The 15437-nt window shown below is 42.3% G+C and overlaps 1 protein-coding gene across 1 annotated transcript in view; it reads left to right on the top strand.

Annotated features, from left to right (window-relative positions):
* The window catches only part of timm50 (translocase of inner mitochondrial membrane 50 homolog (S. cerevisiae)), a 50682-nt gene extending 36500 nt beyond the window's left edge, over positions 1–14182 (top strand). The window contains exons 8-11 of the mRNA XM_075472771.1: positions 942–1040; positions 9593–9749; positions 12012–12118; positions 13090–14182. Coding sequence (XP_075328886.1) covers positions 942–1040; positions 9593–9749; positions 12012–12118; positions 13090–13188 — 462 coding nt within the window. The 3' untranslated portion in view covers positions 13189–14182. The remainder of the gene's footprint in view (positions 1–941; positions 1041–9592; positions 9750–12011; positions 12119–13089) is intronic.
* The last annotated feature ends 1255 nt before the right edge of the window (positions 14183–15437 follow it).

Raw genomic sequence — 15437 nt, 5'->3', positions numbered from 1 at the left:
TAATTACCTAGTTTTAAATTATTTTCCAAAAAATTAACCCTTTAGATGCCAATTTGAACTTTTTAGCCCAAATTTTAAGCCTTTTGGTGCCGGTATTTTCAAAATATGGAATGCAAAGTGGAATTATTGAGTAGGGATAATTATGGTCTGGGATATGTCAATGATTAGCAACAACATTGATTTTTTTTTTTTTTAGGGATTTTTTTATTTTTTTGTTATGCCTGATTTATAATAAAAAAAATTAAAAAAAATTCCTCAATTTCTGAAAAGGGACATTTTTGTCCCCTTCTAAAATGATCCCAAAATACCATATGTTAATATTTTTTTCCACTTTTTTTCCATTTCCGTTCTGATCATAACCACCAAGTTTTCAATTATTTAAAAATAAATTAACCCTTTAAATACCAGTGTATATGAGGTAAGCACCAATTTCTGTTAAAACACACACACAAAAACTGCTATATTGTCAATGTATGCAATGCAAAGTGAAATATTCTATGGGGGATTATTAGGTCTGGGATATGTTATTGATGAGCTACAACATCAGTTTTTATAGCTTTTTAGTTTTTCTGCAGTGGCAGATTACAGAAACGGCTCCCATAGACATCCATTATATCAGACAAAGCAAAAAAATTAAAAATCCCCAAAAATCAATGTTGTTGCTGATCATTGACATATCCCAGACCATAATTATCCCTGCTCAACAATTCCACTTTGCAGTCTATATATTGAAAATACAGCAGTTTTTGTGGGGTTTTTATTACAGAAATTGGCGTTTACATCATATAAACCAGTATTTAAAGGGTTACATTTTTTGAAAATAATTGAAAACTTGGTAGTTATGATCAGAACTGAAGTGGAATAAAAGATTTAAGAAACCTTTGAGTGTTCCGCTCATTGTTGTACCAATAGCTCGATTGTTGCGTCTCCTTTCCGTGCAGACGGCGTATCCTCTGATCGACAGCATCGACCCTCAGGGTTTCGTCATGTACCGCCTCTTCAGAGACGCAACGCGCTACATGGAGGGCCATCATGTAAAGGTAGGACCGTGTGTTTGTGTGTCAGCTCCAGCTGTTTCCACATGTGAACGGCAGGCCTGGATGGGTGGGGGGGGTTGTGAGACTCAGATTTGGCTTGTGAGCGCATCGCGTTGTGTTCTGAGGACGATGAAGCTCTAACTCTGATACTCACTATTGTTTTCACAAGAGCCACATTGGCAGAGCAAAATCAAGGGAAGAGCCACTTTTACGACAACATACTAAAGCCCCCTTTTGCAAATATGCATTCAATACTAGGGCTGGGCAACGATTAAAGTTTTTAATCTAATTAATCACATGATTTCCCCGATTAATCGCATTTAAAAATATACAAAATCCAAAAATGAATCCAAAAGTAGCGTATAGCTTTTAGCATTTAGTTTTATTTTAAATGTGCTGCCATATAAATGAAAGTGCCATAACATTTGTTGTGCAAACACACTTTTAACATCAGCATCTCTCCTCCATTACCGTTATAAATCAAATGTATCTGGATCAGCTACCAGACTCAGCTACACCGGGCTTTATGTGCGGTGTTCCACAGGGATCCATTCTCGGTCCACTCCTGTACGAAAAATATAAAAAATACGAAAAACATGGCAAATCTGTGCCAGACAGACAAAAACATTCTGAACCAGGTTAAAGCCTACGGCAGCGCATGTACTGGCGACAGCATTATGTGGCTCATTTGGTGTTAATGGGATTAAACAACATCTTCACAATCCTACAAGCATTCATACCAAAGTTTGGCTGAACTAAGCGAAAGGTTGGAGTGAGTTTGGGGAGTTTAGGGTGTTTTTGTCTGTCTGGCACACATTTTTTTTTTAGGGCTGGGGAACGATTAAAATGTTTAATCTAATTAATCACATGATTTCCCTGATTAATCACGATTAATCGCATTTGTACGCAGAATCCAAAAATGAATCCAAAAGTAGCGTATAGCTTTTAGCATTTAGCTTTATTTTAAATGTGCTGCCATATGAATGAAAGTGCCATAACATTTGTTGTGCAAACACACTTTTAACATCAGCATCTTTCTGTAGTTTTTATGTAGAAGCCTCGCTCCACTGTCTGTTTCCTTGAATGACTTGCTGCTATCAGTTGTGTGTTTTGCCTTTAAGTGATATTTTAGACTGGAACTACTACGCTGAGAAGACAATTACACTTGGCAGTGTTTACAGATGACTTTGGTTCTGTCGACTCCGCCGTCTGGAAGAACTTTAACATGAAAATGGCCGAGTAAAAGTTCCGTACCCTTCTCCATGTTTGGTGGATCCGCCGATTACTTTCTTTTCCTGTTCCACAGCAGGCAGCAGCAGACTTTTACAAAATAAAAGCCTGTGAGCAACAGACTTTTACAATAATAAAAGCCTGTGAGCAACAGACTTTTACAATAATAAAAGCCTGTGAGCAACAGACTTTTACAATAATAAAATAAATAATAAAACCTGCGTTAATGCACGATAAAATATTTATCAGCGTTAAATAATTAACAAGTTAACGCCATAATAACGAGTTAACGCACCCGCCCTAAATAATACTTAATACTACAAAAATGCAAACTTAATAAAAATACTTAATACTGTGCAGCATTCGCTGTATGTTATTTGAAAAAAATGTATTGTTATTGTTACCATATTGTTATAAGCTACCATGCGAGTGCGAGCCGCCAATTAAAGCTTGAGGAGCCGCATGTATCTCCGCTCTAAGCAAACGCAGGATAGGTGCCATGGCACACGGACCGAATCCTCTCTGACATCTGAGGAATGCGTGCTTCCTTCCAGTCAGCACATTACTGCGCTGCTCATAAACGTTTTTATTGTAAAAGAAGTAGAAATATGAAGGGATAACCTCCAAATAAAAGTGATATTTCCAGATGTTTGAGCAGTCAGAAGCCGCCCTGTGCCAGGTTCTTTTTCTCCTCCGGGTTTGTTTTGTGTTTCATTCTTTAGTTCATATTTAGAGGTTGTGGAGGAGGGGGGGGGGGGGTCACATGCTCAGAGCTTGCTGTTCCAGTCGGGCAAACCGGCCTCCACAGGTCTGTGTTACCCCCCGTGTCTGCGCTCCATGGCTGCCTTCTGCTGCCGACATTGATTTCTCCTCCTCTTCTTCACCACAATAGACCCCCCCCCAGGCCTCATTAACCTTCTGCCTCCTCTCTCCCTTATTCCTCTTATCTCACCTCCTCTCCTCCCTCCCTGCTTTCTCCTCCCTCCCTCCCTCCTCCGTCTCCCCCTCCAACTGTCATCTCTGTTTTTTAATTGAAAGCTGTCTGGTGGCTGTAAGGAGCTGGTTAACCTACTTCTCAGAAAGAAGACACACTTTTATCATCTCATCTCCATAAAGCCAAGACAGACCCGACAGATGCTCGGAGAGAGTTATTAATGCTCCATATGCTGAGGGAGAGTTGCAAATCCTGCATATGTCCAGAGAAAGTTGTTAAATCTCCCATGAACACCTTGTTTTTTGTGCATTTTCTGCCGTAAATGAGATCAATTTTTTTTTAAAAAGGCTCTTAAAAACCTACATGGACTTTGCATCCTACATACATCTGTTAAATCTCCAATGACCACGGTGTTATTTATTGCCTATTTGCGCATTTTCTGCCGTAAATGAGATAAAAACTATTTAAAAAAGGCTCTAAAAAAACCTACATGGACTTTAGCAGTAAGTTCTTATTTAATTAAAGTGTTTTTATTTTAGCTCCGACCTTAGTCGAGCGGAGTTGCTTCATCTCTAATGAGGAGAAAACACAGGCAGGGCTTAGGTTTAGTCTAATGAGAGGGAGCTTATTGAGCTGATTCCAGCAGCTGTTTTCTTTTCCACTTTCAGAACATTTAATGCCCCAAACTGAAACATCTCCTCGTTAGCCTCTGCGCTGACCCTCCGTTGTCCGCCTGCTGCCATTGTTTTCTGGCCTGCATCTGAGCGTCGCGGCGGGCCTGAAGTGGATCAGACGTCTTATTGTTTGTTGGGTCGCAAGAAACACAACAGTCGGATTATCTGTCCTGTGTCGGTTTCTATAAGCCTGATATTTAATATTTATGACACTGAAACTCGTTTACAATGGTCCAAAGACTCGGCTCAGGCTCCTCTTTAGTTTAATATGATGAAACCAGGACTGGTCCGGAGTCCTGATCAACAGTTCTGCAGCTTCCTGAAGCTCTTTCAGAGTTTCTCTTTGGACATTTTCTGCTTCTTCCCTCATCTTCAGTCCAGTCCTTGTACCTGAGCATCTTCAGAGGAATGTGTTTTTTCTTTGTTCAGCCACTTAACTCTGAGCTGTGAACCATTCAGGCAGGAAAAAGGCTCCTAACTCAAGGGATGAACCAGTGTTGTGTCCACACAGAACAGACTACTTAGCAAATAAGCCATTTTAAACTGGATCTTTAGGCACTTTGTTCCCAGCAGCCTGTCACAGAGACACATCATTTGTTCCCATTTCTTTAGCTGCATCTGTGAAAAACAGCTTCATAGTTTCAACTTTGTTGAACATTTACGTTAAAACTGCTTTCAGTTACCAAAAGAGTCAAATTAATATAAGAAATTCGGTTAAAAAAAAATCCTAATCCCCAAAAAATGAACGTTATCACGTCTAAAAGTAGGAAAAAAACAGACAATAATAATTATGTTATTCAACATCAAGAAAAAGTAAATAAGATTCAATTTAAAGCTTAAAAAAGGAATATAAGATATAATCTAATGACTTATTATGGAACAATTAATATAAATGAAATGATTAAACTGTTTTATGCCACCAGAAATGAATAATCTAGAAGCTCTTTGTGGGTTTTAGACTGGAATTAAGATTTGTTCCCATTTCTTTAGCTGCATGTGTGAAAAACAGCAAAGATAACACAGTGTGACAGACAGAAAACAGGATTTCTGCAGCAACAAGGTGATTCCCAAAGAGCTGTTAGCTGAAAACTTGGCATATCTCAGCATGGTGTGCAGTGTGTCCTTAAAACATTTGAGGAAACAGGACAAGTGGAGGACAAAAGAAGAAGTGTCAGGCCTAAAGAACTATCTCCAGCAGATGAACAGGATCTGAAAGTGATGTCCTTAAGAAAGAGGAAAAAATCCAGCAAAGACCTGACACAGGAGCTGAGAGATGCATCTGGGCCTGCTCAGAACTGAACTAACTCTGGTTCTGCCTCAGATTCTGGGTTTATGTTCATGTTGGAACATGTTTCAGTGAATCTCTGCAGCTGTTACCATGGAAACATCTGCAGATATTCACTTTAAAGCTGCTCAGAACTGAACTAACTCTGGTTCTGCCTCAGATTCTGGCTTTATGTTCATGTTGGAACATGTTTCAGTGAATCTCTGCAGCTGTTACCATGGAAACAGCTGCAGATATTCACCTTAAAGCTGCTCAGAACTGAACTAACTCTGGTTCTGCCTCAGATTCTGGCTTTATGTTCATGTTGGAACATGTTTCAGTGAATCTCTGCAGCTGTTACCATGGAAACATCTGCAGATATTCACTTTAAAGCTGCTCAGAACTGAACTAACTCTGGTTCTGCCTCAGATTCTGGGTTTATGTTCATGTTGGTACATGTTTCAGTGAATCTCTGCAGCTGTTACCATGGAAACATCTGCAGATATTCCCTTTAAAGCTGCTCAGAACTGAACTAACTCTGGTTCTGCCTCAGATTCTGGGTTTATGTTCATGTTGGAACATGTTTCAGTGAATCTCTGCGGCTGTTACCATGGAAACATCTGCAGATATTCACTTTAAAGCTGCTCAGAACTGAACTAACTCTGGTTCTGCCTCAGATTCTGGGTTTATGTTCATGTTGGAACACGTTTCAGTGAATCTCTGCAGCTGTTACCATGGAAACATCTGCAGATATTCACCTTAAAGCTGCTCAGAACTGAACTAACTCTGGTTCTGACTCAGATTCTGGGTTTATGTTCATGTTGGAACATGTTTCAGTGAATCTCTGCAGCTGTTACCATGGAAACAGCTGCAGATATTCACCTTAAAGCTGCTCAGAACTGAACTAACTCTGGTTCTGCCTCAGATTCTGGCTTTATGTTCATGTTGGAACATGTTTCAGTGAATCTCTGCAGCTGTTACCATGGAAACATCTGCAGATATTCACTTTAAAGCTGCTCAGAACTGAACTAACTCTGGTTCTGCCTCAGATTCTGGGTTTATGTTCATGTTGGTACATGTTTCAGTGAATCTCTGCAGCTGTTACCATGGAAACATCTGCAGATATTCCCTTTAAAGCTGCTCAGAACTGAACTAACTCTGGTTCTGCCTCAGATTCTGGGTTTATGTTCATGTTGGAACATGTTTCAGTGAATCTCTGCGGCTGTTACCATGGAAACATCTGCAGATATTCACTTTAAAGCTGCTCAGAACTGAACTAACTCTGGTTCTGACTCAGATTCTGGGTTTATGTTCATGTTGGAACACGTTTCAGTGAATCTCTGCAGCTGCTTCCTGTTTTTAGTGGAGAAAATGATAAAGAAATTAGAGCTAATTGTTTTTACAAATCTTTAAATAAACGTAAAAGGTTAGAAAGAAATCGTTGATCATGAAGGAACCTTTTGGAACACCAGATGTTCTCTCCCCTGAAGTGTGGAATAAAGAGCTCATTTATAGCAACTCGTCCCTTGTTAAATCTTCTGTTAAATGGTTTTATTTTGCACCTGGGGCTCCTACGCAGTGAAATCGGTGCGTTTTGAGCAGAACTGAAGTGGCGTGTGTGACCGCCGTCTCCTCGGCTGGACGCCGGTGTGGCGTCTGCTCTGCTCAGCAGTAGATGTCATCCCTGCTTCTAATCTGCGGCCACAGATGGCGCCTGCCAATAGCATCACACGGCAGGCTTGACGAGCAGCGTTGTCGTACAAAAGCCCGGAGGAGTGCAGTGCTGAGGAAGTTGTCGGGGCGCGACCTTTCATTGATGCAACTGCGAGGGTGTGAAAGACCTCTGCAAACATCTGCTTTGCTCCTGTTTTTAGATAATTTTCTCAGAAAACTTATCAGAGTTTAAATGAAGAAGCTTTTCAGGAATTCCTGTTGCATCATTTCCAGTTAGTTTCCTCTTTTTTCTTTTTGTACGGATTCTCTTCTAATTTGAATTTAATCGTGCAGCATTCTGAGAGAAACTCTCGTCGGAGTGATCACTTTATAATGCGTAAACTCATAAAACAAACAGTATGAAACTGAAAAATTAAACCTCTTTTTTTCCTCAAAAGCATCTGAAGTTATGCTGAGTACAGACTGGAGTCATAATCCAGAGACTAAAGCTGCTTTATCGAGTCAAAAGTTACCAAACCAGGCAGCAGTTTCTAACCAGGTTCAGAGATTTCGACCCGACTCTCATCTATTTCTATTATTTATCATTTGATTGGTAGGTTTACTGCACTTAGAGGAATATAACCAATCGTTATCAAGTCAGATCAGCTCCTAACCGTCTTCAGTCTATTGTAAATGATGTAGGGAAAAAGATGAACACATACAAACTGGAACCTTATTTTTAGGGCTGGGCAACGATTAAAATATTTAATCACGATTAATCGCATTTGTACGCAGAATCCAAAAATGAATCCAAAAGTAGTGTATAGCTTTTAGCATTTAGCTTTATTTTAAATGTGCTGCCATATGAATGAAAGTGCCATAACATTTGTTGTGCAAACACACTTTTAACATCAGCATCTTTCTGTAGTTTTTATGTAGAAGCCTCGCTCCACTGTCTGTTTCCTTGAATGACTTGCTGCTATCAGTTGTGTGTTTTGCCTTTAAGTGATATTTTAGACTGGAACTACTACGCTGAGAAGACAATTCAACTTGGCAGAGTTTACAGATGACTTTGGTTCTGTCGACTCCGCCGTCTGGAAGAACTTTAAAATGAAAATGGCCGAGTAAAAGTTCCGTACCCTTCTCCATGTTTGGTGGATCCGCCGATTACTTTCTTTTCCTGTTCCACAGCAGACAGCAGCAGACTTTTACAGAATAAAAGCCTGTGAGCAACAGACTTTTACAAAATAAAAGCCTGTGAGCAACAGACTTTTACAAAATAAAAGCCTGTGAGCAACAGACTTTTACAGAATAAAAGCCTGTGAGCAACAGACTTTTACAAAATAAAAGCCTGTGAGCGACAGACTTTTACAAAATAAAAGCCTGTGAGCAACAGACTTTTACAAAATAAAAGCCTGTGAGCAACAGGCACAATAGCCTAAAAAAATAATGAAAAAATTAAAAAACCTGCGTTAATGCGCGATAAAATATTTATCAGCGTTAAATAATTGACAAGTTAACGCCATAATAACGAGTTAACTCGCCCAGCCCTACTTATTTTTAATGTTAAAGATGCGGTAACCTCGGTACACTGACCCCCATCGATCGAGGACAAAGTGACATCAACCAGCCGATGAGTTAAAGCACGATTCTGTAGTCGTGAGAGATTTAATCTACGGTCTGGAAACGGTTTGGTTATTATAAGAAGGAAGAAACATGCGATGATGATTGAGCAACAACGCAGAAGATAAAGACATGAAGGATGCTGAAGTGTTTCATCCAACTAAAGAAAGAAATGAGTTTTCCCCTGAGCTACGACCAAAAACCCTGCGGTTCCCTGCTCTTTTATTTAATAAATGTGTTTAAAAGAAGTCGACTAATGACACATTTACAGATCTGAGCGGTTTTCTTTATGGTTAAAGACGAATATCTAAGTTTACCTGCAGCATCCAATCAAATCATTGGGTTTAAAGACGGGCATTGGTTCACATGACGCTGAATAATTCACCTTAAACACACCTAGGAATAGTTTCATTATAGTCGGCTTGTGTATTTGTTTCCACGTGCCTCTCAAGCACCTGTTGAAACTCGGGACATTTAGCTTGATGTGTCCACGACGGGGAGAAATCGCAGCTTCAATAAACAGGATCGTCATTTAATCTCCTCGGAATCAGTGTGAGGACTGGTTAAAAAGCCTGTTCACTCTCATTCTAACTGGTGAACGGATGATGTTTGCATCCACCTGCAGAGTTTGAGAGTCCAAAGTTAACAGGATACAGTTGGATAACAACATCCTCTCAAGCCTGTCCCTCGGCTTTGCATCAAAGCTGAAGTCTTTAACCGACTTTAACCAGGTTGGATCTGAGCCCAGTTTGGTGAAGAGCTGAAATTCATCCACTCAAAGCAAAGGAGTGGATGAATGAGCACACTCCGATGGAAGATGGATGCCTTTCATTGGTGGCGTCTGCTGGGCTTTAAACACACACAGCAGCAGTGTCCTGTGGGGGGGTGGGGCTTATCTGGTTGGCACCAGATGAGCCTGATGATGGAGAAGACAAGCAGCGTCCCCCTCCATCTGTCCCTCGCACACCAGCTGGAGCTAACAGAGAAAGTGTGTTTCCTGGGTTTTAATGCCTACGAATATTAAGGATCATTGAGATGATGAAGTTGTGTGTTTGATTAGGCTGTAAAAAGGTCAACAGCGCCCCTCAGATTATGTTTGGGGGGCGGGGATAAAACGTTTAGCTGTCGGTTTACGTCTCTGTGACGCTTCCACGTTGGATTTCCTTGTGTTTTTCAGGATGTTTCGTGTCTGAACCGAGACACCAGCAAAGTGATCGTGGTTGACTGGAAGCGGGAGGCGTTTCAGCTGCAGCCTTTCAACGGCATGGCTCTGAAGAAATGGGACGGGAACTCGGAAGATAGAACGCTCTACGACCTCGCCAACTTCCTTAAAAGTAAGTCGGAGAGCGAGCAGTTTGGGTCCAAAGAAGCCCTCGGACCTAAAAACCAAGAACAGAAGTCCAGCTACCTTCAGATAAAAGCTTAAAAATAACGAGAAACCATCTGAAAATTATGAAAACCAACCTTGTGATGTCACATCCTGTCTAAAACACTTCATTTTAGTTCCTGTAAGGTCCAGTTCCTGTGACTGGACATCTTAATGTTGTTTTAGATGAGCCCAAACCAACCTCATGATGTCACATCCTGTCTGAAACGCATTACTTTAGCTCCTGTAAGGTCCAGTTCCTGTAAATGGACATTTTCATGTTGTTTTTAGCCAAAACAGCTTCTGAATTCGCACATCTTTTAAATAAGTTACACAGTGGGGTCAATAAGTTACAAAAGTCTACAATTAACTCTGTGAACCTTTCCCATAAAACCAGAAAAACAGAAGTGGGCTGTTATGAAATCAGATTTTCGCTTCCTGGTTATTTTTTTTTTTTTGTGGCCAATGACATCATCACCAACATCAGTTGGTATATTTTAAAGAATTCAGTCAAATTCATCCACAGTTCCTCTTTTTTTTCTTTTTGTTTAGCAAATAAGTTTCACTCAAACTGAGGCTGAGGATAAACGTGACTCTGGGCCAGTTTTAACTCCCATTAGATCAAATTAAAACCCTTTCAGGAGTTCTTCACCCAACAGACATATCGTCTGTTGTATCTGGACCTGGTGCTCGGTGTTATTGAGCTCCACTGATGGAGATTGCATCATTTCTGCTTGTAGATTAAAAAATATGTGAGCGTTGTGCCGAATATGTTTGAGCATCAACTGTTGAGAAAAAGGTTTATTCTGAGATGTTAACAGAGAGATTTTACAGTATCATCATAGAATATTGAATCCTGAAAGAGTTCCCCGTGTTTTGGCTTCTTCTGGATGAAGGTTTCCTTAAAGAGTCTCTTTGCTCCGAAGCCTGACACAGTGGAGTGGGGAAATCACCAATTTATTCATATGAAGACGGCTCACAGAGCATACCGTAGGCCCAGAATTAGACACTTAATGGGACAGGCACCACACCCATTCTGTATGTTTTGCTCCCAAAATACAGTACGGACTTTTATGCATATTATGTGGGACTGCCCTAAGATTTGTCATTTTTGGAAAATTGTTGTACGAACTCTGTCAGATATGAGTGACTTTAAACTGCCCATGGACCCTGCTCTACACCTTCTGGATGATGACTCTCAAATTTGTATGAGTGAAAGGTCTAGAAAACCCCCAAAAATTATTGTACAGGTTTGGCTAACCCCCCCACAATTTATCGTTGGAACACCGGCTGCATATGTTTCTGGACTTTCTTTATCTTGAACTTTCTTCTACAAGGACAAATGGTGCCAAACCAAGGACGATGCAAACTCGGTCCAATGGAGTTACCAGAGTTAAAGACTTGTTACTGAAGAAAATCTAACGAAATTGTCTGTGTAACTGTTTGTGAACTGTTTTGGGTGTCATTTGACTCCCATGTAGAGGGGTGGGGGGAGGGAGGGTAAGTTGTCTGTTGTATTGATATTTGCTTGTGAAAATCAATAGAAAATGAGTTAAAAAAAAAAAAAAAAAAGAGGCTGTGTTCAAAACCACATACTACATACTGCATACTCATCGATCAGACAGTATGCAGAGCGTTTACCCACGATGCATTTTGCTCCTGCCCGAGCCGAAATCAGCCGGCCTGAAGCTGATTTCTCTTAAGCTCTAAACTCTGTAAACTTTAGCAACATTTGAAACATTTTCAAGCGAGAAAGTAGTCGTTTAGATCCCCAACGTGTTGAAAACCTGACAAAATACCGGCTGTTTACAATTTTGCTACTAAAGCTAGCCGCAGTGAGCAACGCACTTCTGGTTATTTTCACAAAATAAAATACCCGTTGCCTTTTATCATAGGGAAAGCCATTACCATACAATTGGTGCTTTTGTTTTGAAAACAGGAAGTGAACCTACCCTCGTTGTAGCTAGCTTGAAACTGCCGTTTTGACAGGAAATGACGATCGGCGATGTCACGTTACGTTGCATCTTGGGTAGTTTGAGTATGAGTAGTAATCTGATGATGCATACCCAACATTTAGGAGAATCTAGTATGCATCCAGGAAAAAAGTCAGTATGAGTAGTAGGAGAAGTATGCGGTTTGGAACACAGCCCCAGTCTCTTTTGAGGTTCAGTCGGGGTTTGATTTACTTTGATTTACTCTGTTTGACTTCCTCTCTCATCGTCTTCTTCAGCCATCGCTCTGAGCGGGGTGGACGACGTCCGCTTGGTGCTGGAGAACTACGCCCTGGAGGACGACCCCATCGAGGCTTTTAAACGCAGACAGGCTCAGCTGGCGCTGGTAGGTGGGGAAACCAAACGCACCTCGGTGCTTAGTTGTTGGGGAAACCAAACGCACCTCGGTGCTTAGTTGTTGGGGAAACCAAACGCACCTCGGTGCTTAGTTGTTGGGGAAACCAAACGCACCTCGGTGCTTAGTTGTTGGGGAAACCAAACGCACCTCGGTGCTTTGTTGTTGGGGAAACCAAACGCACCTCGGTGCTTAGTTGTTGGGGAAACCAAACGCACCTCGGTGCTTTGTTGTTGGGGAAACCAAACGCACCTCGGTGCTTGGTTGTTGGGGAAACCAAACGCACCTCGGTGCTTGGTTGTTGGGGAAACCAAACGCACCTCGGTGCTTTGTTGTTGGGGAAACCAAACGTACCTCGGTGCTTTGTTGTTGGGGAAACCAAACGCACCTCGGTGCTTGGTTGTTGGGGAAACCAAACGCACCTCGGTGCTTTGTTGTTGGGGAAACCAAACGCACCTCGGTGCTTAGTTGTTGGGGAAACCAAACGCACCTCGGTGCTTAGTTGTTGGGGAAACCAAACGCACCTCGGTGCTTGGTTGTTGGGGAAACCAAACGCACCTCGGTGCTTGGTTGTTGGGGAAACCAAACGCACCTCGGTGCTTGGTTGTTGGGGAAACCAAACGCACCTCGGTGCTTGGTTGTTGGGGAAACCAAACGCACCTCGGTGCTTGGTTGTTGGGGAAACCAAACGCACCTCGGTGCTTGGTTGTTGGGGAAACCAAACGCACCTCGGTGCTTAGTTGTTGGGGAAACCAAACGCACCTCGGTGCTTGGTTGTTGGGGAAACCAAACGCATCTCGGTGCTTAGTTGTTGGGGAAACCAAACGCATCTCTCTGCTTTGTTGTTGGGGAAACCAAACGCACCTCGGTGCTTGGTTGTTGGGGAAACCAAACGCAACTCGGTGCTTTGTTGTTGGGGAGTATCGGTTGTTGGTCTGACTCTTGTTTCCGCCCCCCCCCAGGAGGAGGAGCAGCGCCTGGCCGAGCTGGCGCAGCAGAAGAAACAGGGAATCTCTCTCGGCTCCATCACCTCGCGGATCTGGAGGTCCAAGCAGCAGTGAGCCCTGCCCCGCCCCCACACTTCCACCAATCACAGCCCAGCGCTGAGGTGATGGGAGGGGCCAGAGAAGAGGGGGTCGACCAGTGAGCTTTGGCGGAGCGGCCTCGGCTCTGCCGGGATAACGCGAGGACATTGGCCGGGCTCTGTGCCAATGAGAGAGGCACTTCCTGGTTTTTGTGGAGGCGGGGCTTCGGCTGGCCCCCTCCCTTTTGGTCGCCTCTGTGTCACCTGATGCTTTTTCCGAGCTGCTGATTGGTTTAAAAAAAAAAAAAAGGAGCAGATCCAGGTCGGTTTGAACTCTTGTTGTTGGTGGTCCGGAGGCTGATCCGGGACCAGCGCTGCTATCGCCACTCCAGCTCTGGTTCGCCAACGCCACCCGCAGGATCCGGCCTGAGATCGGCAGAATGTGTTTTTTTTTTTATTTCCTGTTCCCGTGTGTCAGACCGCGCTGGCCGAATGAAACATGTCTCCAGCTGTGAAAATAAACACGTGTGTTGAATGTGTCGACGCGTCCGGCTGCGCGGGCGCCGGTTTGTGTGGTTGTGATCAAGCATGAAGGGGGGAGGAGCTAAAGCAAAGGTTTACACGAGCCTGGCGTCTCATATTTTCATGATTTCATGTCCGTTAGTTCCTGCTAAACCTCTGATAAACGCCCGTAAACATGTTAGTGTGATCGTACCGAGCAGGAGGGAAACGCTGCTACCTGTCAGGGACTACTTTCAGTGGTGGATGAATCTGTAGCGACGGATTATTTCAGGGGATTTTCTTCTCTGTACCGAGGTGTGAGCGAAGCCTCGGGAAATGAATCTGAACTTGTTTTCTGTCCCTCGCCGATCGACCGTCCTCGCAGAAATGAGACGAAGCTCGGCTCGTCTCCATCGACTTCCTCAGTAAAACCGAAGCGAACGGATCTCCATGATGCTCCACCATGTTTCTGTTTTCCAGGCTTTGGTTTGTTCTATTCTTTAAAAGCTATAAACAAGTCTTTCCATGAATCATTTGAAAGCCTCGAGTTTTTTTTCCTTCTGCTTGTTTACAAAGTGAAACATTTAAAGGTCAGAAAGACCTTTAAGGTTGTGGGTTTGTGAGTTTTAAAGGGAGCACGAGCAGCTCTTCACCAGGAAAACAAAGCTCAAACATCTGGATCAGGAGCTGAAACCCCGAACCTGTAAATCCAGGCTGCTCTGCCCATCTTTAAAGGCCCATAAAGGTGTTTTACCACGAACCCACATGCTGTTCTCAGCCTGGAAGGAAACGGCTTCTGTTGCTCCAAACAGCCCAACACATCTGGGTTGGAAAATGTTGAAAAACATATTTTTTTTTATATTGAGTTCTTATTTATTTATTTTCAATCTGAATTTAAGTTCTCAGTTTGGTTTCTTCATGTTGAAGAATCTTTAGTCCTGCTCAGCAGTTCTGCAGCTTCCTGAAGCTCTCACAGTTTCTCTTTGGACATTTTCTGCCTTTTCACTCATCTTCAGTCCAGTTTTTTCTTCATTAAGCCAATTAACTCTGAGCTATGAACCACTCAGGCAGGAAAAAGGCTCCTAACTCAAGAGATGAACCAGTGTTGTGTCCACACAGCACAGACAACTTAGCAAAGAAGCCATTTCAAAGCCATCTCCAGCCATGCTAGCAGCTAACATCCTGTGCTAACACTCAAAGCGCTTCTAATTGCCTTGTGTAGGAATTGTGCTCTACAAATAAAATAAACTTGCCTAACATACTAGTAGTTGCTAACACGTTAGCATAACTTATACGTCATCCTTCTTCTGTAATGTTAAACCTGTTTAAATGGGCTTTAAGCATCTATAGCCATGCTAGCAGCTCATAAATCCTGTGCTTACATGCTAGCAGTTGCTCATCTGCTAGCATGTTAGCACAACTTATTGCCAATGAAACAAAAGGGTGTTTCTTATCCGAACATTCATGAACTTTGGAATAAAGTTACAGAAACTGACTGGCGAAACAACTGTGTCAGGGGCATTGACCTTTGTTCAGCCACTTAACTCTGAGCTGTGAACCATTCAGGCAGGAAAAAGGCTCCTAACTCAAGGGATGAACCTAAACTGGATCTTTAGGCACTTTGTTCCCAGCAGCCTGTCACAGAGACACATCATTTGTTCCCATTTCTTTAGCTGCATGTGTGAAAAACAGCTTCATAGTTTCAACTTTTTTGTACATTTACGTTTAAAACTGTTTTCAGTTACCAAAAGAGTCAAATTAATATAAGAAATTCAGTTGAAAAAA

This window comes from Odontesthes bonariensis, chromosome 9, assembly GCF_027942865.1.
Source record: "Odontesthes bonariensis isolate fOdoBon6 chromosome 9, fOdoBon6.hap1, whole genome shotgun sequence".
NCBI lineage: Eukaryota > Metazoa > Chordata > Actinopteri > Atheriniformes > Atherinopsidae > Odontesthes > Odontesthes bonariensis.
Note: the sequence above shows the minus strand (reverse complement) of the source record. Positions and strands in the feature narration are given on the sequence as shown.